This window comes from Vidua macroura, chromosome 6 (assembly GCF_024509145.1).
Source record: "Vidua macroura isolate BioBank_ID:100142 chromosome 6, ASM2450914v1, whole genome shotgun sequence".
Lineage (NCBI taxonomy): Eukaryota > Metazoa > Chordata > Aves > Passeriformes > Viduidae > Vidua > Vidua macroura.
Genome location: NC_071576.1, coordinates 53,438,394 through 53,458,781, shown reverse-complemented (window position 1 = coordinate 53,458,781; position 20,388 = coordinate 53,438,394). Strand labels below are relative to the sequence as shown.

At 42.6% G+C, this 20,388-nt stretch overlaps 1 protein-coding gene across 2 annotated transcripts in view; it reads left to right on the top strand.

Moving 5' to 3' along the window:
• Positions 1-585: 585 nt before the first annotated feature.
• Positions 586-20,388, top strand: part of NELL1 (neural EGFL like 1) — a 290,478-nt gene continuing 270,675 nt past the window's right edge. Inside the window, exons 1-2 of one of the 2 annotated variants that reach the window (XM_053981605.1) lie at positions 586-748; positions 4,764-4,892. In XM_053981605.1, coding sequence (XP_053837580.1) covers positions 700-748; positions 4,764-4,892 — 178 coding nt within the window. In that variant the 5' untranslated portion in view covers positions 586-699. The remainder of the gene's footprint in view (positions 749-4,763; positions 4,893-20,388) is intronic. The other variant, XM_053981603.1, reaches the window with a different exon arrangement.

Below are 20,388 nucleotides of genomic sequence, written 5' to 3'. Positions count from 1 at the left end.
ACCAAGCCAAATTAAAAGGCTGGAGCAAAGAAATACTTGAAGACAGGTTTTAGAACAACTATCCGAGAGGATTCTCACATGGCTCATGAGTATCTTTAAATACTTTACCTCCCTTTTACACGTTAGAGGCTTAATGCGCAGTTAAGGGAGTTGAGCAAGGACATGCAAGAAGCCGAGGAACGGCCCAGGTTTCTGCATCATACCTCAGAACTTCTTTTTGTTTATTCATACGTGGCATAAATTATTACTAAGAGTAAATAGTTAATGAGGGTTGATTCTTAGGCACGGGAAGAAGCGGCAGGTGCTCCGGAGCCGCCGCGCACCTCGCACCCGCCCGGACGTGCCGCAGCGGGCGGCGGGCCTCTCTCGCTCGGGGGGTTCCCGTTGCGGGAGCGGGGCCGGTGCGCAGTGCGGGGCTTCCCGCCCGGGGCCGCTCCGCTCGGAGCGCGGCCGTGACCGGGCGGCGGCGCTGGCGAGGCCCGGGGGGGCCGCGCGTCACGGCGGGGGGCGGGCGGGGGAGCCCCCGCTGCGGGGGCGTCGGGGCCGCGCCTGGGCAGCGGGCGGAGCCGCCGCCGCCTCCTGCCGGAGCCGCTCCGCGCATCGAGGCTGCGCTCGGCTCCGCTGGGCTCGGTGCGGCTCCGCAGCAGCTGCCGGCGGCCGGGGAGGGAGCGAGCGGGCGCCGCCGCCCGCGCCGCGCCGATGGGTCTCCTCCTGCTCCTCTGGGCGTGTGCGGCCGCCGCCGGGGCAGGTGAGGGCCGGGCCGGGCCGGGCCGGGGCCGCGGGGCCGGAGTCCGTAGAAGGGGTGGGGTCCGCCCCGGCCTCCTCTCCGGGGAGCGAGGGCCGGGGCCGCCGCCCGGGGCGCGCCGGCGGCGGGCGGAAACTTTGCAGGGAGGCGGTGGCAGCGGGAGCCGCCCCGGCCGTGCCGGCCGCCGCCGCGGCGGGGCCGGGCATCCCCCGCTGCGCCGAGCGGGGCGGGCGCGGGGCTCCGCGGGGGCGCAGCCGGGCTTGTTCCCGGCGGGGCGGCCGCTCCGCAGGGGCCGGGGGCAGGCGTGGGAAAGTTTTGCGAGAGCGGCGTGCGGGCTGCGCCCCGCGGGGACGGGGAGCGCAGCAACGGCGGCCGGCGCGGGTCCGGGCGGGCGGTGCGCGGGGGGCGGCCGGGGCCGTGTCTGGGCGGTGCGCGGTGCTGTCCGCGGTACCGGGCGGGGGGCGCGGCGGTATGGGCGTGATGCGACTGCCGGCACGTTATTCCAGCCGGTGCCGTGCCGGCTCCGCTATCTCTCCAGCCTTGCGCGACCCAGGTATCGCTTCTTGTTCCTTGCGAAGGCTTTGTTCTTGGTCCCCGAGTAGCGCTCCTCCTCGGCTGGAGCTGCTGAGGGGCACGTTTCTCCGTGGTGCTTGTAGCTGTTCTCAGGGAAACCACCCGGCACAATTGTCAAAAGTGCAAAGGAATTAATGTTTTATAATTAAATTCTTATAGTAATTATAGCCTCATCAAAATCTGCAGAGAGATGCGGCATAAAAATAGTTTGAAGAAAATACCACCTGTCCCTTTCATAGTCTTGTTACCCCTGATAGTGCATACAGATTTTAAATGGTCAACAGGACCCAAAACTCCACTACTCTGAAAGTTGTCTGTGTGCAACAATTGCCATCGAAGTTGTGAGAGGAGAGAGCAAAATGCCTCTTCCAGAGCTTCTTCTTTACCATTTTATTGGTTTCACGTGCATATGTGCAAATGGCTTGATTGTATTGCGTGTGCTTTAAGTAAAAGTTTTTCCATCCCCAAACAGCATGTTGCACATGCTGAGGAGATTATAAATGTGCTGCATATGTTGCATGGCTGCACATTAGCTAGATGGAGCATGGCATGTTTGCTGGTGCTTGGGTGTAAGTGATAAAGGCAGAACCAGAGAATAAAAGCTGTCAGAGCTGTAAGGCAGAATTAATTTCTTTTAGGGATTTCCTAGTGACATCATTCATAATTATATGGCTTAATCCTCTAATCTACTGTAGTGCCTTCAGTTCACATTGGGCTGAATCCACCAAGTCCTGAGATGATTTCTACTCCCGCCCACCTGCCTGAAGCATTTGGACTGTTGCTTGTGTAAGCCACTGATTTAAGGGGAATGGCCCAATTACTTTAAATAGGAATTGAAAGCAACATCATCCAGAATCGGACCCAAGCATTGCACAGCTCTCCAGTGAGAGCAGACTGCTTGATGCTTAATTTTTACTTCAGAAAGAGATGGCATTTCCAGCTACTTGTTCCACTGGAGAGAGACAGCATAAAATACTAGACACAAGCGTGGCTGATACGCATGTGGTATCTTTCTGATAGACTGGGGGAGGCCACAGGGGAAAAGGAGACTTGGTTATCATACTGAAGTTGCTGATTTGTTGTTTATTAATTATTAACTCGGCATTTGAGTGCCTGCTGCCGTTTGAAGGCCCAGCTTAGGCAAATGACTAGGTATTTAAAGGAGTGTAGGCTCTTGCTAAATAGTTACTGTCACACAAGAAACGGTCTCTGCTTTCCAAACTATTTTAAAAGCTGGAAGAGAACACACTGAAGCTGTCATACAAGATCCTTTGTTGGCATAAATCGAAGCCTGTGGAGCTACAGTGATGTATACTTGTTGAGCCTTGGGTATTCAGGGTGGAATAAACAGCTTTAATAGAGCAGTGGAGCTACTGTGATTTATGGGAGTGCCTATACTTGCTCGCTGTGGTTTCTGTCCCCACCCTGTTGATGGCTGTGACAGAACTTTCACTTACTTTAATGGGTTTGAGATTTGTCTTGCTGAACACAGTCTGTCCTTTCTCTTGAGCAAGTTTTAGTACTTACTTGACCTCCCTTCATATTAGTAGATTCTTGCTGATCTGAATAGATGTAACCCCTTTCTAATGTGGGACAGCATACTCAGTTTTTCACAGGGATGGCAAACACTTGTCTTTGCTCATAGGTAAGTTCACACAATTTACATTGTGCTGCTTTTCTGCTGAATGAAAACGATAGAAGAATAACAAGTCCTTTCTTCTTTTGGTGCTGGCCTTTATTCGAGGAGGGGAAGGTGGTTTTAGTCCACCAGTGTGGACAGTGTCAGTTGTGGTCATTCAGTGCCTGAGTGCCTATGGTGGAAGTTAAAGTTTGTACAAAAAGCGTGATGATGTTGCTGATTATCTGGGAAGTTTTTACCTTTGGAGAAGCTTATCTGGGTTTTCTAATATTCTCCCAGTTCCAATTTTCTACAAAAAGGTGTTTATCCCCATATCCTTGTGTAAGCACTGTGTGTGTGGATATGTCAGCACTCTTGGAGCTTCAGTTCCATCAGATGCCTCTAGATCTTAACTTTCCTTGTAGAGTAAGGTTGCTAGAGACCTCCTAAAGCTGTATTTTCAGTATTTTTTAATGCTCTGTCCCTTGTGGAGTAGAATCCTCTGTTAGTACAACATGTTATTCCATCAACTTTTCCTCCTTGAGGAAAAGAGAAAGTTCTGGAGTACAGAAGATTTATGACTAGTATATATAACTTGTTCATTCTGTACACCTCAGTAATTTCTCAGAGCCTTTCAAAGAATCAAACTAGAGTACTTGCTGCTTAAATGATCCAGAAGTATAGTCCTGGAATAACAAATCAATCAATTTAGACCTGAATGTGAAGTCTACTTAGAGGAAATCAATCTGGACGTGCTTTACAGGTAATGTCCTTGCTCCATAGAAGTCAATGGGACTTTTAGCATTGACTTCAGCTGTGTCAGGATTTCATTCTTGGAGCCTGTTACTAATGATGTTAGTGAAAAATGTAATTAGGAAAGTGTTTGGATTCCACACGAGATATTTGACCTGTGTCTCAGGCACAGATTTCATGTCATTCTTACTGCTGTGTTGAGAGAAACACTGAGGTTAGGCTGCTCTCTTCCCATCCCTAGAAAAAATGAGGTATGTTTGATAAATTTGGTGTGCTAACCATCAAGTTGCCCTGCACTCTTCAACACAGCATTTTCAAACTCTTGGAGTCTGTGTCTTTTATGCCAATCCCATCAGGTTCCTGCCAGATTGAAGAGTACCCAGGCTTTTCCTGGGCATAAGCCTTTTATGAATTTCAGGTTTAGGTTTCTGCTTTTCCAGTAGGTGCTCTGGCAGCCCAGAGGTGCTGCAGCTGCTTGGAGTGAGTGAATGTGGGCCTTGGCAACAGCAAAGGTATGCTTCAAAAGAAGCATCAAATACCTTGGTGAGTCACCCAAGGCTCCTAGTGTACAGGAGGGTGTTCTTTGCCCTGCTGCCGTATCTTCTCCATGCTCCTTTGGTCCAGTTGGGAAAATGGATTACGTTTAGGTGATGAGCTGTGGGCCTGGTCAGTTAGTCACAGCCAGGCAGGAAATGTGAGAGATGTTTTCAGTCCTTACATCTCCCTGGAAATAGTGTGGCCAAGAGAGGATTGCTGCAAATCTCTGTCATGGTTATGCTTTTCTTTATTTATTACTCTTTAATCTTTTGAAGATACTGGATAAATGTATCAGTTTTAGAATGTTTTAACACGTGCACAGTAAAATCTCTGGGACGGAAATAGCTTAATTGAAAGACTTGGAATAGAATATCTTCTCTTTCCTGCAGCACAGTTACTGTCTTATAAGTAATTACTGTGTACAGTGTGTGTGTGACTGGGAAGGTACTAGAAATGTCTGTGCTAGATATTCTTCTCTATTCTTTCCATTACCTGATTTAAAATAAAAATTGATCTAACTCTCTCTGCCTCTAACAGCTGTAGGATTTGGAATGGATCCTGACTTACAAATTGATATCATCACAGAGCTGGATCTGGTGAATACAACCCTAGGGGTAACACAAGTGTCAGGACTACACAATGCCAGCAAAGCATTTTTATTCCAAGGTGAGAGAAACATCCTCAATTTTCTTATCTTGCTTCTGTCTGCATGAGCTCGGGAGAGCTTTGATGCTTAAGTTGTTTCTGTTAATGGTGGTCTTACTTAGCTATTGCTTTCTTTTATTTCTGTTTCTTGGAATTAGTTCTTGAAACACAGATGCTATTTTTTTGTGTGTGTGCTGTCAGGTAGTTGCAAGGGAATTTTGGGTATGTTTTCAATACTCCCCAGTATTTATTTCTCACTAAATATGTCAGAGTGGTTCCAATGGATGGACTTGAGGTTTTTTTTCTCTGTGATCGTATACATGGAGAGAGACACATAGCTAAAGGTGTGTAACTATGAGAAGGCATTTAATGTGTTAACACTGATTGGTAATGTGAACTTTCATCAACTTTGTGAAAACTGCTAAAGGGGCCAAATAGAACAGTTTTGTATTTAAGTGCCCATGCTGAGGATCAATGGCAAGTTAAGTCACTTTGTGGCTTTCTTCCCTCTTCATTAAGTGTTCTAACATAAAGTTTGTGAAGTGTTTGAAAATGATGTTGGGTTTTTTTTGTATTTTTACTGAGTGAAATTTTGGATGTAGTTTACAATGTATTTAAGTAAGGTCTAGATTAAGGGACAGTGTCCCATGGGATGGAAGCACCGAGTTGCTACAATATGCTAATTAGGCAGGAAAGACATTTATATGACTTGAGATTAACATGTGAATTAAAGCACTATTGGAAACATTTTTATTGTGGAGGCTTCCTATGTTTTTTCTTTACTGTGCTTTAGTCAATGTTGAAGTGTGCATATTAGTTTCTCCCTTTTTCTTATCTATCTTCTGTAGCTGTTTTTAGAGGCAAATGATTATGATCTGATTTAGCTTCAGTTGTGGATCTGTGGTGCTAGCTGACTTTACTGTAAATAATAAGGAAAGTGGGTCTGTAATCTCAGTTCATTCTTTATCTGGCCAAGGCCATTTTAGGAGTGAGAGCAGAGCTGCTTCTGGAGACCACCCCAGGATTTGTTTACTGTCTTTTATGATGCAACAAGTAGCTTAATTTTCACTGATTCCCAAATTAGTATCCAGAAGAGCAGCATTGATTCTTTTCATTTAAAGATATCAGGTTTTTTTTCTCTTGATACCCTGAGTCCATGGTTGTGTCTTATGGACAAATAATATTATAGTCATTCCTCTAAAGACTGCAGTGGCCTAAATATGTTAATAATTCCAATTGCTATTCCACACAGATGAGTTGCAATGTGAGTTGTGGTGGGTTTTCAAAGACTGGTGGTCAGAACTGTAGGGAAGAAGTCTGAGATGTGTTTGTCAGGGCTTGGATTGAGACCACTGATACTGAAAGTAGCTTTGAAAGGTTAATGGTGAAGATGTTTTGGATATTTTGTTCTTTTCTCTTTGGAGTCATCCATCTGTAGTTTGGGAACTTAGGACTGGTGTAAAAAAGTGGAACTTACAAAATCCGTATGAATGGATAAGCTGAAAGATAGATGCTCATGGGAAGCAATAAACAAACATTCACAGTATGAAATTAATAAATAATATGAAGACTGTAGTTAGGTACATAAAGCATTTTTTAATTCGCAGAACAGAAATGCTTTTTGCTAATGCACACAGGAATAGCCCTCTTCTTGAGTATCGCCTCTAGTGTAAAACTTCCTGGAAGGTGGCTCAGGAAAATTACTCTCTTCAGTAAAGCTCATCAGCCCTTGGGTCATGAGAAGACTGAAGGCCTTTGCTGTCAGCTGGGATGGAAGTCTAAAGCTGCCCTGTTGTCTTCTTCCCTTCTTGTTCCTATCTGTTATTTGCTAAATGTCAGCAGTGTGTTGGCAGCTGTATGGATTCCCTTTTACTAGTAGAGGTGACTTACTTTACAGCTACAGTTGGGCTGTGGGCCATGTCCTTTGGCTGGAACCAGGAGATACTCAATTTTGATTTTTATCTTGCCATCCAGTAAAACCAGTATCGAACTTAGAGTGTATAGTAAACTGCTATGTCTAAGATAGAAGTAACACTTTCTTCCACAGAGATCCACAGAAAACCCCCTGGTCCCACATGACACTCCCAGAGGAGAGAAGAGCCTGGAAGTTAGCATTTGGTTTCAAAATTTCTGCATCCTCTTGGAGAAGCTATTCCAGCCTAGAAGGTGTGGTCCTTTCAGCACAGCTCTGCTCTGGTTAGTCCTTAGCACGTGTGAGCAGGTCAGGTGTGCTGTGCCTCGCTGTGCTCCACTGCCCCAGTGTGGCCTTGGAGCCTCTGGGCAGGCAGGACCTGTTTCCTCTGGCAGGATGATTGCTGCACATAGAGCCACATTAGAAGACCTCTTCCCTAGCAGGCTTTCACGGCTGAGGATTCCCTAGCTTAGGAAAAAAGAGTTTGTATGTTCTTTGGCATGTGGTTTTCACAGTGACAGTTTTGCCTGCCACCTTTGACAGCATGTATTGGGGCTCTGAGCTTATATAAAAGCTCCTTGTGGAACATTTTCTTGTGAGATGAATTTTCTAAAATGGCTATACTGGAGCTGTTCAGACTGAGAGTGTTCTTTCGTGTGTTCCAGCAAGTTTACATCTTGGAGGTAGAGAAATGGTAATTTTCCCCAAGCTGGACAGTTTTGTGTCCAGGGTAAGTCCAGGAAAATACGTAATTCTCCTAAGCAATTATTTTTCTGTGAATTAAACTACTTGAAAGAGAAAGCTCTATAAGTTTTGAGCATTTTTTCACTTGCCTTTAGAGGCAAAAAGAGGAAATGAAAAGGGGGGTTATATGAACAAAAAAAAAGGAAAATATTATTTTTAATTTGACTTTTCATCAGTGATAGCTCTCTTACTGTAAATGACACACTGTTTGTTACAGAGTTTCTGGGGAGTGATGTCATGATTTAATTTATCCTAGAGAAAATGCAGAAAGAGTTTTCTTTGAAGAGTTTGTGATTTCAGTCTGAGACCATCCCAGTAAAGCTGGTAGAGTATTCTGATTTTTTAATAATATTGGTATGAACAGCCAAACCTCAGATTTCTGTGTGAAACAGATTTATAGGCTAAGAAACAAATTCAGTTCTGTTGCAAATTGTGTGACAGCGTGGTAGAACCAAAGTGGCAATTGAGAGATGTGGGTTGCCTTTGGGCGAGCAAATCTGTTCCTAATTCAGAAAAGCATAGAAACCTATAATTAAGTGTAGTCATCTGAGTTGTCCTGCTGGGCATGGACTTCGATTGTTAGAGTATTTCAGCTGGATTTTTGATTGATCAGTTTCATTATTTGAATTTTTCAGTTGCATTCTCTGTGAAAGGGGAATGAAGAAATAAAAAAACGAGCATTTTAAGTGCTGACAGTGTGCATTAGAGGAAATGTAGATATATGACTCATAATTGCAATTCTGCAATCAGTCTGATTCTTAAGATCTATAACATTCTGGTGTCTTAATTATTTATCTTTTATTAACTTTTACACACAAACATGGGAGAAGATGTCTTTGTGGGCAGATGATTTGCTCTAGCATGAAAGGGCAAAGGAGGGTGAGTGGAGATTCTTGATGGGTGCTTTTGGGGAATGGGGCACCCAAGCCCCTGATGTCTGACCCACATCTTCTCGCCTCCAGCCAGGAGGGCAATGAATTCAAAGAAACGGTTATGGGGGTGGGTGGAAAATCTCAAAGAAATATACTGGAATATACTGAAATGAAATATACTGAAATATACTGAAATAATGAACTTTTCACCTAATGATAACATGCCTTACATTGAATGCAAGACATCTCCAACTGGTATCTTACAGGCATGAAAAATGAACAGGATCAGAAAAGGATTATAATGTAAACTGTAGATAATACAGTTAATGTAAATAGTACATTAAGAAACCTTGAGCTCCTTTGCTGGGGCTCAGTCCTATTCTCTGTTTCAGATAGCAGGGAAGTAGGGCTTGTCCTGACTTCGACTTATCAGGATCTTGAATTCAGTGGCAGAGGAAAGCTTTGATGATCAATAAGGCAAAAGGATATTAACTGGTCATCCTGTTTCTAGGTAGACTGAGACCAGGTTTTAGCCTAGCTGTTAAATTATGTGATTACTTTAACCAGTCTAACTTTTGTTCCATGCTCAGTTTGTGTTGTGGAAGTAAAATTTTATTCCTTTTACAACCTGTCAGCTATGCCTATTTCTTTTTAATTCTTCCTGCAACATCTCTTTGGAGTTAACAGAGACTTAAAGCCTTTACTTACAAAACAATTCCCCCCCCCACCCCTGAAAGCTTATTAAGGCTTTGCTGTTTCCTTTACTAGCAATCTGGCACTATTTTTCAACCTAGCCTTTAAATTAGGAATGGTCTTTTTACTACATATACTATATTTCACACTCAGCAAAAGAAACCTCCAAGTACTGTTCAAAGTCTGGAGATCTCCAGTGCTTTGTTCCTGACTGTTTCTTGACTTCTACTAAACAGCCTCTGGATTTAAGAGAAACACCTGGCCTGGAGCTTCTGCAACACAGAGTTCAGTCATGCTCCTTATTCCCACTTTGTACTGTAGACTGCTGAGTTCTTTTCTGTACAGTTGTGGCTCCAACGGGAAAGGTGAAAGAATAACAAGTACCGTAAAGTGTAGAGAAAGGCAATGTTTTTGTGAGAAAAAGAGTGAAACTTGTTGAGTTCCTGAAACAAAAGGACTGCCCTGCTTCAGGCCAAAAGAGAGATCAAAGCTGCACTTCCAAGGCTGGTAGAGGTGCCTCCCAGAAGACTCTTGAGCTTTCAGAAGAAGTGCAGTCCTCTCTGTTGGTGTTTTCCTTCAGTGTTTTACAAATCCTGGCTTTTTTAGACTAATTCCTCACTTAGAGAGTAGAAGTGTTTCCAGATTCCACTCCAGGAATCTCAGTCCAAGAAGTCAGGTTTTGCAGTGCCGAACTGAAAGAGCTTTGAATGCTTGCCAGCTTTGCCATGTTTTGAGGCTGATGGATAAGAACAACTGCCTAAATTGATCTTGTAATCAGGAGTTGGCACACACCCTTTTTATCAGGAATAAAATACCTCTGCCTCTGGTAGGGCAGTCTTCAGGATATGCTTCTTGTGTTCAGGGGCAGCAGCTCAGCACTGAGCTGTGCTCACTGAATTCCAAGGCCAGGTGATGGCTGCTGCCTTCGTCCATCTGTGCTGAACTTCTCACCCTCAGTCTCAGTGACCTGGGTGCTATGGCCAAGGTTTTAGTCCACTTCAAGTATTAAACTCTGTTATGCCAGCATGATGTGCAATGTGTGTGAGCTGCAGAGCTCAGAAAATAGCCAGGGGCTGGATGAGAGGGAGCAGATAACAGCTCAGGGAGGAAACATGTCATTGCTCTTCCTGGGGCAGGTGGTGGGAGGTCTGCAGTGAGTAGGAGAGATAAACTTTAATTTTGGAATTCAGGCGTCAGTCCCTCTTTACATGAGATAATGAGACAAGAATCATTGCTTTTTGTGGGATCTCTCCTGGTACGTTTATAGCAAATATTAAGTAGCAGCAGTATTGTTTTTACAGAGTAGAAATATTACAGCAGCAGAAAAATTAGGAAGGCACAACATGGTGGCTGGAAATCTTAGTTCTACCTTCAGCTGTCACGGGAGAGAGTAGCTCTAGTACCTTTTCCATGGTAGTGTATCCGAATATCCCATCTGGTGGGAACGCCAGGGTTTCTGGGGCAGAGCCTCTGGGCGCACCCGAGGCTGCTGGCAGCCCCCTCCTTCAAGTGCTTTGGGACAGTTGACAATGCAGCTGATGACCCTTGCACTGTTGGAAAGGAATGTCTGTTTTTATTTTTATTTTTTTTTTCACCAGGTATTGCCCACCATCACTTGGTTTTGTGCCTTCACAGCTGCCCCCCTCCAGCTGGACGAGATTTTTTTTTTTGCCTTTTAAAATACACTTTGCCTGAGGTGCTGTTGGGCTGTTCTCTGAGGTGGGGCTGGCCAGAACCAGCAGTATGTCCCCTCACAGAGGTGTCCTGAGGCTCACCAGAGGTTTATCTTTGTGGAAACTCTGCAAGCTCCTTGAACCTGTGAGCTTTTATTTTATTTTTTAAAGGTCAGAGTGAGGTATTTTACCATTGATGTGCCACACTGTGTAGGCTTGCTCTGGTTTCTATAGGAGTGGGTAAATTTGGGGTTTTACCCCATGTTGCCTGTCCTAGGCTCCAAGTGATGGTGGGCAATCCCTGGTGAAAAAAAAAAAAAACAACCAGACATTCCTTTCCAACAAGGGTCATGAGTTCATGAGGGAGAGGCAGCTGCCATCAGATAAAACCTTTGTATGTGTCAGTAAAAACACCTTGACATGTGAGGTGTGGGTCAGCCTCTTGCCCCTATCATGTGGTAACATTCAGGTGTGGTAGCATTCTGTGCTTCATTTTGGCTGTTCCTCTTTGGCTTTCCACTGAGGTATCCCTTCTGAGAATCCCCCTCTCACCTGGGCATGGCAGAATTGGTACTTTACTCAAAGCTCATCTGCTTTCAGGGCTGGCTCTGAAGGCAGCCATGGACACCTCTTCTGCCAGTGTCTGTCCATCCCTATGATGGAGGCTTGGGGAGTTGTGAGAAATAGGGCCCAGCCCATCCCTTGGAGAGTGGGATCCTCACTGGTGCTCCACACTCATCCCTTGAGATGTTCCCCTGTTTTTCCCAGCTCCAGCCTGGTCCTTAGGAGCTGTGGCAGCTGCCCACCATCCTAGAGTGTTGACAGAGGTGTTAGCCCTTTGTCAGAGCTGCTCTGTGAAGCATTGCTAAAATAAAAATTTAAATAGGATGCCAACAGCTGGACTGATTGCACCCAGAAGGATGGAGGAAAGTGTGACTTCCCTGATGGAGATGGTTTCTGGGCTTGTGTCCATCAGCAGGCCTTGATCTCTTCTTGGGGTCTTGAGTGCTTGTCCTGCTTTTACCCCTTCCTTCCCTGCTTTTCACACCTTCCCTCTGTAGAAGCTGGGAATGAGGGGGACTCAGCTGGAAGTGTAGCGCCAAGGACCGAGTGTGCAAGTGACAAGGATGTGGTTGGGATGAGCAGGCTTCCCTGAGAGCCAGCAGGACATGGGCTGGTGCTGGGCACACAGGTGGAAGCAGCTGGATGAGGTGAGCTCTGACAGGCAGAGCCAGGAAATGGCCTCAGATGGGCCTGGGGAGAGGAGAGCTGTGTAGAGGAGCTGGAGGCCGCGAAGGGAGCAGGTGATGACAAATTGTGACAAGGACAATACAAAGACTTTAACTTGAGGACGGGGGAGAGAGGTGCAGGGGTTGTAGTAAGGGGAGCTGTGCACAGCAGCTGGAGAAGCAGCCTGGAGAGAGAGGCACGGGGCTGTGGCTGGATGGCAAACACAAAGACTTGGGCCAGGAGAGTAGGATTAGGTGAAGGTGTGCTTATGGTACAGGCAGCATAATCAGGAAAAGCGCAGAAAGTTTAGATTTGGTGTTGCTGTAAAGTACCCGTGATGTGTACTTCTATTTAACAACTGTTTTTGGAGGATGCAGCTTGGATAATGTGGGGGTTTGTATTAGTGAATTAGAACCTTACTTTTGCTGTAAAACTGCCCATTCCTCTAACAACAGTGGTGTAGACAATTCACTAATATTTGTAGAAGGCTCAAATACTGTGCTGGAGTAATTAGCTTGGTGTGTTCTGCCTTCAGAGAAGAATTTGAATTTGGTGGATTTACTGTTCAAGGTGAGTCTTGAACAATAAAAATAAAGCAAAACTTAAGATCCTTGTTTGTTAAATAGTTTTTACTCTTTGTTCTTTCCTTTGTGCACTGACTGTGACCTGTGATCACTGTAATTAAAAGTTTTTGGAATATTCATCCCCAGAGGGTTGAGCAAGGATTTCCTGTGATACTTTAATTCAAATATCTGCCTAACTTATAAATTATGTATCTATATTTTTTAATATAGCTAATCTTTTAATATAGCTAATATTTTGTTTTGTATACACAATACGATTTTTTTCTTTCCATTTAATGGTTAGTCTAAGTGAGGCTTTTTTCCATTGCAAAAACCATTTTCAGAACAGACATAATCTGGAATTGAATTCAATGAGCTAGGAAGGAAGGGTTGAGTAAGATGAATCATTTTCAATGAAGGAAATTAAAGATCACTTGAGACATAATTATTAAACAATGCTTTGAGGCTTTGAAGATACATAAACTACTATTAACTTTGTTAGTTCCCAGAGGTAGTTTTTAAAATACTCTTATATATCCGTCTTGGCTGTTTCTTGTTTTATGTTTGAATTATGTTAGAAACTTGCCTAGGTGTAAAATTTATCCAACATATGTGAAGGTATAGCTTATAAATAATTTCAGAGTTTGTCCTTCAGTATTCTCTTGTTTCAAACACCCCTGCCCCCTGCTTCCATGTAAGTGTAGACTAAAATAGAAACCTAAGTCACATTAAACAAGTGACCAATTTCTACTTTTACTTTTTTTTTCCCCCCCCATCCTGAATGCTGTCATGCTGCCTTCTGTTACTTGACATTTTTTGGATTTCCCATAATGTCTGTCATGATTAAGACAGAGTTCTGAGCACACATTGCCTCTGTCCTTGACAGTTATTTTTGCTTTCCTGGGAGACAATAATCGTGCTGCTTATCTATTTTCATTTGCCACGATGGGAAGTACAGAGGGGAAGTGGGATAAGTACTTCTATAGTGTGCTAAAAGCCTTGAATGCTTCTGGCAACTTGTTGACAAAGTCCTGTCATGAAGATAAGCAGAAAAGGAAGAAAAGTTCTTTGCTCTTTAATGGGCTGAGACAGGGATGCAGAAATTAGTTTCTGATATTGCTAGTAAGGGTGTTCCAGACCATGTGAGCGTCTGGTCCTTACAGTGAAAGTAACTCAGATAAAAGCAGGACTAATGGTTTGAGTGTCTTGTATCTTCATCAAAATAAGAATACAATCAAAACTGTGTTTTTCATGCAAAGATTTTGGCAAATGGATACTCTTAAGCCGTACCATACTGTAATTAGCTCCTTATTTAGTAAAGAAGTATTAGAGTGGAGTAAGAATATTCTATAGCATCTTGTCAGATGGGCCCAGGTGCTTCTCAGAGCTGTGGGAAGTTGGGGTGAAGCAGAGTTGACACCTGAGTAGTGCTGCCTTGGGGCAAGTCCCTGAGTGGTCCTGAGTAAAGAATCCTGCCCAAGCCCCTGCACCTCATATTGCAGCTCTGGGTTGCTGGACAGATGCTGCATTAAAAGAGGGCAGAACTGGAACATTAGTAGGGCACTGCTGAGCTAAAACTGTATGAAATGCAGAGGATGGGAAAAGCACTACTCAAGAATTGGGTTCTTACTGTTGGCAATGAAACAAAGAGGCCTATTATTGTGTATTTTGACCCCAAGGGTGGTGATATCTTAAATTTTAAACCAATTTTAGTAGAAACTTGTTAATAACTGAGCAAAATATTTACATTTGGCCTACTTGATTAAATTACTTCTAAACACAGCTACATCTGCTGCCTAAAAGGAAGTGGTGTTATTTGAAATTACTTTCACGAGTTTTCTTTTTAAGGTTTTATACCTTAAGAAGTACACAAAGGCATATACAACCAGGCCTAATGAAGGAACCATTTCCTGTGGTGAAAAATCCTGCTGTCTTGAATTATCTGTCAAGAATAAAGATTAGATGCTACTTGAGACCTCAACCTACTTCTTCTATGCCAAATTCTAGAACAACCCAACCTATGGTGTGGGTGTATAAATGACACACAAGGGGGGACATTTTTTTCTTTTATTTTTTCATTTTCACCACATAAATGGCATGAAGTATTCATGTCATACTGTGCTGGTTTTATGGTGCTATATCATGTGATTGTCTTGCCTTTTGTGGCCTATTCAAAGACACGGAGTGCATTAGGTTTTTATTTTTTTTAAGAGAATGGGCAAAAATTGGTTTTGGTACCTGATGCCCACTCCAACATGGGATGATATCCTTAGTTGTAGGCTGCATATCTGCTAAAATAGTTGGTCCTGTAATTCTGATGACAGGGATCCGTGAATCACTGTTTTAGAGCAGTGAGTACTGTAGCTCAGAATTGGTTTTGCTTACTAAAAGTCTCTCATTACAGCTTTTCTGTCCCCCATCCTCCCTCCTTTGTGGTAACATTTCTTAAATTACATTGGAGCTTGCTGTGGGTCCCCTGTACTGTAAATAGGAAAAATTGTACAGGATCACTGCAGCTGCAGGGGCTGTTTTAGAATCTGGCTTCCCTTGCACATACAGGTGACTCCTCCCTCTGAAGCTGTGAGGTTTCTGTTTGGCATCTGTGGGAACAGACACTTCCAAAGGAGGTAAATTTGTGTTGTAAAGCTTAGTTTTCTATTGTGTAGTCCCCTTCTTTTACGCCTTTATTTTCATTTTTTAAAAACTTTTTGTGAACTGGAATGTAACATAAAGATATACATAACATAAAGATCTTCTGAGAGTGAAACACATATAAAAACTGGATCTTGGAGTTTAAATACTTGTTCTTTCTAAGATGGACTGTCTACAGATGGCATTCATATCTGCCTCTGTTTCTCTCTCTGTACTTCAGCTCATTGTGAATAATAATTCTGAAATTTTAAAGCCTCTTCCTGGGGACTGGGGAAAATAAAGCCAAGATGTGTGGGAGGGGAGTGGGATTTGTGTGTGTATATGTCATGATTTTTCGTGCTCTGTGGAGGTCTCCACAGATGCTCATCATGCTGTTTGGAAAGCGAAGTGGCACAGCCTTAAAACATGATATTTGCAGAATGATTTGGTAAATGCTGATGATTTGGAAACCTCATGTATTGCATTTATCCCAAGCCTTCCTTTTCAGGGAATGTACTGACAAGCTGTGGTAGGAGGACCCTGCAGTATTAGTTACAGTGATCTTGTTTGGGAAATGGTGGAAGAAATTTAGGTTTCCTTCATTGTAACTAATTATGGAGCCAGAAAAAAAAGAGTCTTGCTTTTATAATGGCATTTCTCTCATATTTAAGTCATGTCCTCTGCTTCAGCTTTTCGTTCTCTGATACTGGCATTGCTTTTAATGGTTTTTGATGTCTTGTGAATGCCTGGAGACAGGTTATTCTGCCCACCTTGCTTTGTGCCATCCTAATTGCTTCAAAATGTAATCATTAAAAATAAAAGTAAACTTATTGCTGGTGTTACTGCTAATGGCAAGAAATGCAGAAGAGGAGGGACACAAGGCAGTTCTATTTAAATAAAAGCTTATTTTCAGAAACAAAAGCTTGTGGAGAAAAAGGGAGCTCTTAGTACCCCAATCACGTTTCCTGTTACGGATGAACCCACAGCAATGGATGCTATCAAAGTTGTCATATTTTATTCATGAGTTGTGGTATGCTTGGGTGAAATAAGAAAAGCAATGGTCCAAATCATAATTATGGTGTAAAAAGATAAAACAGTTATTATTGTGACTTTTTAAAAGAAATTATTAAATCTCTCAAATCATGTAAAACTCATGGAGAATGACTAAGTATGTTAGTTATTTATGGGTCTTTGTTGTGGGTGTTGTGAAACATTTCACCAATAGCGTTTATATGTTTTTTTTGGGAGAAAATATAAATGTGTGCCTATGTATGTTCCAAGAAACAAAGACATCTAGAATATTGCTGTCAGCCTCTTTATGTTTATATTCAGAAATTACACTTCAGTAGAGAAGGGCTCTCACAAATGTATTATGCTTCATGTTATTATCATGCAGTTAATAAATAAAACAGACACCCAGGATTTAATTTGCTTTAGCAATAACATGGAAGTGATTTTTTTTCCTCAGGGAAAGAAAACAAAAGGGCAAATTAGTTCCTGAAACACGTGTTGTTTAATGCTTATATAAATCATTTATAGAGTATAAAAAACCCTGAAATTGTAACATTTCAGCAATACATGACCTATGCTTTAAAAGTAATTAAAAAACGATTTAGGCTGTCGAGTCTTTGAGAGTTTTTGAACCAAGAGAGCACTTCAGCATATGCTTGCTTCAAACTTCAAGGATAATTTCATTGTCTTTAGTTGGATTATTCATGTGATAAAATGAAATTAAAACATGTATGTATGTGTACCCAGGTCTGTTAGCTGCACTAGGCATAGAAGCCTCTCTCCACAGTGAAGAAACCAAGTCAGATTTCTGCCTAGCTGAAACTTCCCTTTTAAAGAATTATTTCAAGTAGTATTTTGATTTACACATTTAAGAGTGCAGGTTTTCACCAGGGAGGCAAATTCTAATTTCTGTATGACTTCACTGAAGTTAGACTGGGATTTTCAACAAAGTCAGAGTAGTTTAGCATTCTTCTTGTTTCCTGCTCTTGTGGAATCTGGATCTTAAAATTTTGTTGAAATGTGTTATTTGTTGACTGCATCTGTTAAATTCATAGTAAACTTAGGAATCATAAAGCACTTCAGAAGTACTTGTGGGTTTTTTTTTAATATTGTTGCCATAAATTATGAGCAGTATTTATTATTACCTGGAAGAAAGAAGAGTGCTAAATGAGAAATCAGATTTATTACATACTTCTCAAAAATATGAATGGATCAGTCTCTCTCTTCTATTAACCTTATATTTTATTTCTGGATTACAAACACACTTGGAGGTATAGTGGGAGGAAATAAGACCAACCCTACAATTATTAGTTATTTGCAAAGCTTGTCTTCTGTGTCTGATTTTTGGTTCTAGGGGCTCCTCACGTTCTGGTACCACCTTAAGTTCCCTTTAAACAAATGCAGAATGTATCATTTTTTCAAGTTTTGGTATATATTATCATTTTTTAAAAGTAATCTCTAATATTTTTGTGTGACTTCAAGCATATTTGAAAATGCTTTGTAGAAGGGGAGGAAAAAATTATTTAGCTTCCTTTTGCATGAAGCCATATTTTTGAGTGGCTCATTATTTGTGTGTGACATTAGTATTTAATATATTCTTGAAATAGGTCCCTGGAGTGGTCAGTATTCCCCCTGCAAAATGGATAGCACACTGAGAATGGTTCTTGACAATTACTGAATTTTCCCAGTGTTGCCACTGGCTCTGTTCACAGTGTTGCTGGTGTAAGTCCATGTTCTTTCTGTTAAAATGTTATTTTCCAAATTGTCAAAAAGCAGTCTTTATAGGCACAGCAACGTGATAACCTTATCTAATGTAGGTAAACACTGGAAAAGTTGATACAATCAGTGACTCCTGAACTAATTAACTGACAACACATGTAATTTGATTAACTCACATGATTTAAGAGCAGATTATGTGCTTTTAGTGATAGTGAACTACTGGAGCATTTCAACGAAGTGTTTAATTTAAGGGATCAACCATTTGTAAACAGTCTTGATTTCAGCATGAATCCCTTGAGGAAAGAAGGGAGCCTACTTGAGAAGACGAGCTCAGCAGCTGCTTAAAATACTTGAAATTTCAAGTTCAAGTAGCTGTCTTGAGTAACAGGTGAACTGTAGCCTCAGCAAAGTGGTATCTGTTGTTGACAGCAGGAAACCTGCTCCAAAGGCCCTTGGCTGACTGCAGGTGTCTGATTTTGGTCCACGCCAGCCAGTTGGGTTGATGACAGTGTCAGTCGTTGCTGCTTCTCCTTGTGCAGCTGGAGAGCTGACTACAGTGCTTGCCTTGCTCATTCTGCCCCTGTGGGTGAAAAAGACAAGGAGGAAGCCCTGGAGGGAGGAGACCTACACGAATTTTTTCTATACAGGCTTTGCTGCATCTTCCTGCCACTGTGATTACTCAGCCACGTCAGGCACCTTTGGCTGGCTGGGGCTGGAGAAGCACCGGTGGCTGCCTACACTCTTGGCATGTGTTCATTTCCAGGTCTTGTGCAGTATCTGCTGCTCTGTTCCTTCCAGAGTACTCAACTGCTACAAACTGGTTCAGTTTGAAACGCTGATAAAGCAAACAAAGGACTTAAGAACTCTCTGACATCTACTTAATTAGCATGAGTGTGGTCACTCTAGCTGGTGCTCAAGTGAAGGCAATTTTCACGAAGTGAAGAGTCTGATACTAAGCCACTAAATCAGCTAAATTAGTAGTTGAGGAGAAACTATGGTTTGGTAAGTATTCTCTGATTTCTTCAGTGACTCAAAATTCTCCTGCCTTTGGCATCTGGAGTTTTAGGGCTGGGTTTACAGTGGCTTCCTGAAAGGATTTTTATTTATATGTATATATAATTTTAAACGCTAGATGAATTTTGTTAGGAGAGACCCATTTGTAAACTAGTTTACAAACATGTATATAAAAATGACTTCAATAAATGAGCATGTATAGCCAGGGGTAGTTTTGCATGATGCAAAAGCAGAGTTTACATTGAATTACACTATTTTTCCACCTTCTCTAGCGGAACTGCTTTTGCTGTATAGTCATGGGAACTTACCTTTGTGACATTAGCTGTTCACCCTGGTAATTGCTCCATCCTCTAATTTAATGAAAACCCATTAAACCGAAACAATAATTAAAATGAGACATCATCTCTGTAGGAGGCTTGCATATTAAAATCACCAAGCATTTCACTGCAGACGGATCTTATTCTTGAGAAACACTATTTGAAGCAACATGTAAAAAGTGATTTACAATGAATAATCATAATTTAGAAAGCTGTGCTGTTGAACATGATTTCCTACTGTTTATTACTGACTCTGAGAGGAGCTAGCAAGGCAAAAACATTTACAGTGTCTTTTCATGCTGGTGAGAATACTCAGAAGCAGAGAGATGCTTATGAGAATACATCATACCCTCTTTGGTCCTCCCTGGTAGCATAGTTTTTCAGAGAAGGGGGAGGTATTCTGACCCCTGTCTTTGGGTTGCTGGCAGGTAGAACAGCTGATTCTAGACCCCACTGTTCAAGTGCAGCAGCCCCAGAGAGCTGCAAAGTGCCAGCTTAGCACCTTAACATAAATCTACATTTATTTTCCATTGACAGTACCCCCAGCTTACTGAACCTGGGTGGAAGCAGTACAGGCATGTGGGTCTCTGCAGCATGGTGTGGGCTGTCTGAAGCCTTAGTGCTCATGGCTGAACTGAGCTCCCAAAGTGCTCTGAGGGATGGATGTGGTTCTGGGCCTTTTCCTGACACAAGAACATGTTGTGAAGTCTTCTATTTTCTTAGCATATAAAGAGAAATTTATGTGAATTTATCCCCATAGCTCAAAACAAAAAATTAGTGGTATCTGCTGACATCTACATTTTGCCCTTGGTAGGTAGGCAGGGACAAGTACCTGAAGCATTTCTCTGCTTGGCAGTGAAATGATTCTTTTTGGAGAAGATCCCCATAATTAGTGTTATCATCCTTCTGGGGATTTTTGCATCTGTTTGTGACTTGTGTGAACTGAAGAGTGCTTTCAGAAGGGTGGAAGCAAGTAGGAATGGGCATTTATCACTAGTGTTTTGCATTGTTGGTGTTTGTGGCTTTTTTTGTGGCTTTGGTTTTTGTAAATTATTTTTACCAGTTCTTTAAAAGATGTTTTGGGAGACCAGTGTGCAGGAAGGGGGTCAGTGCACTGCATCCCACTTGACTCAGAGCC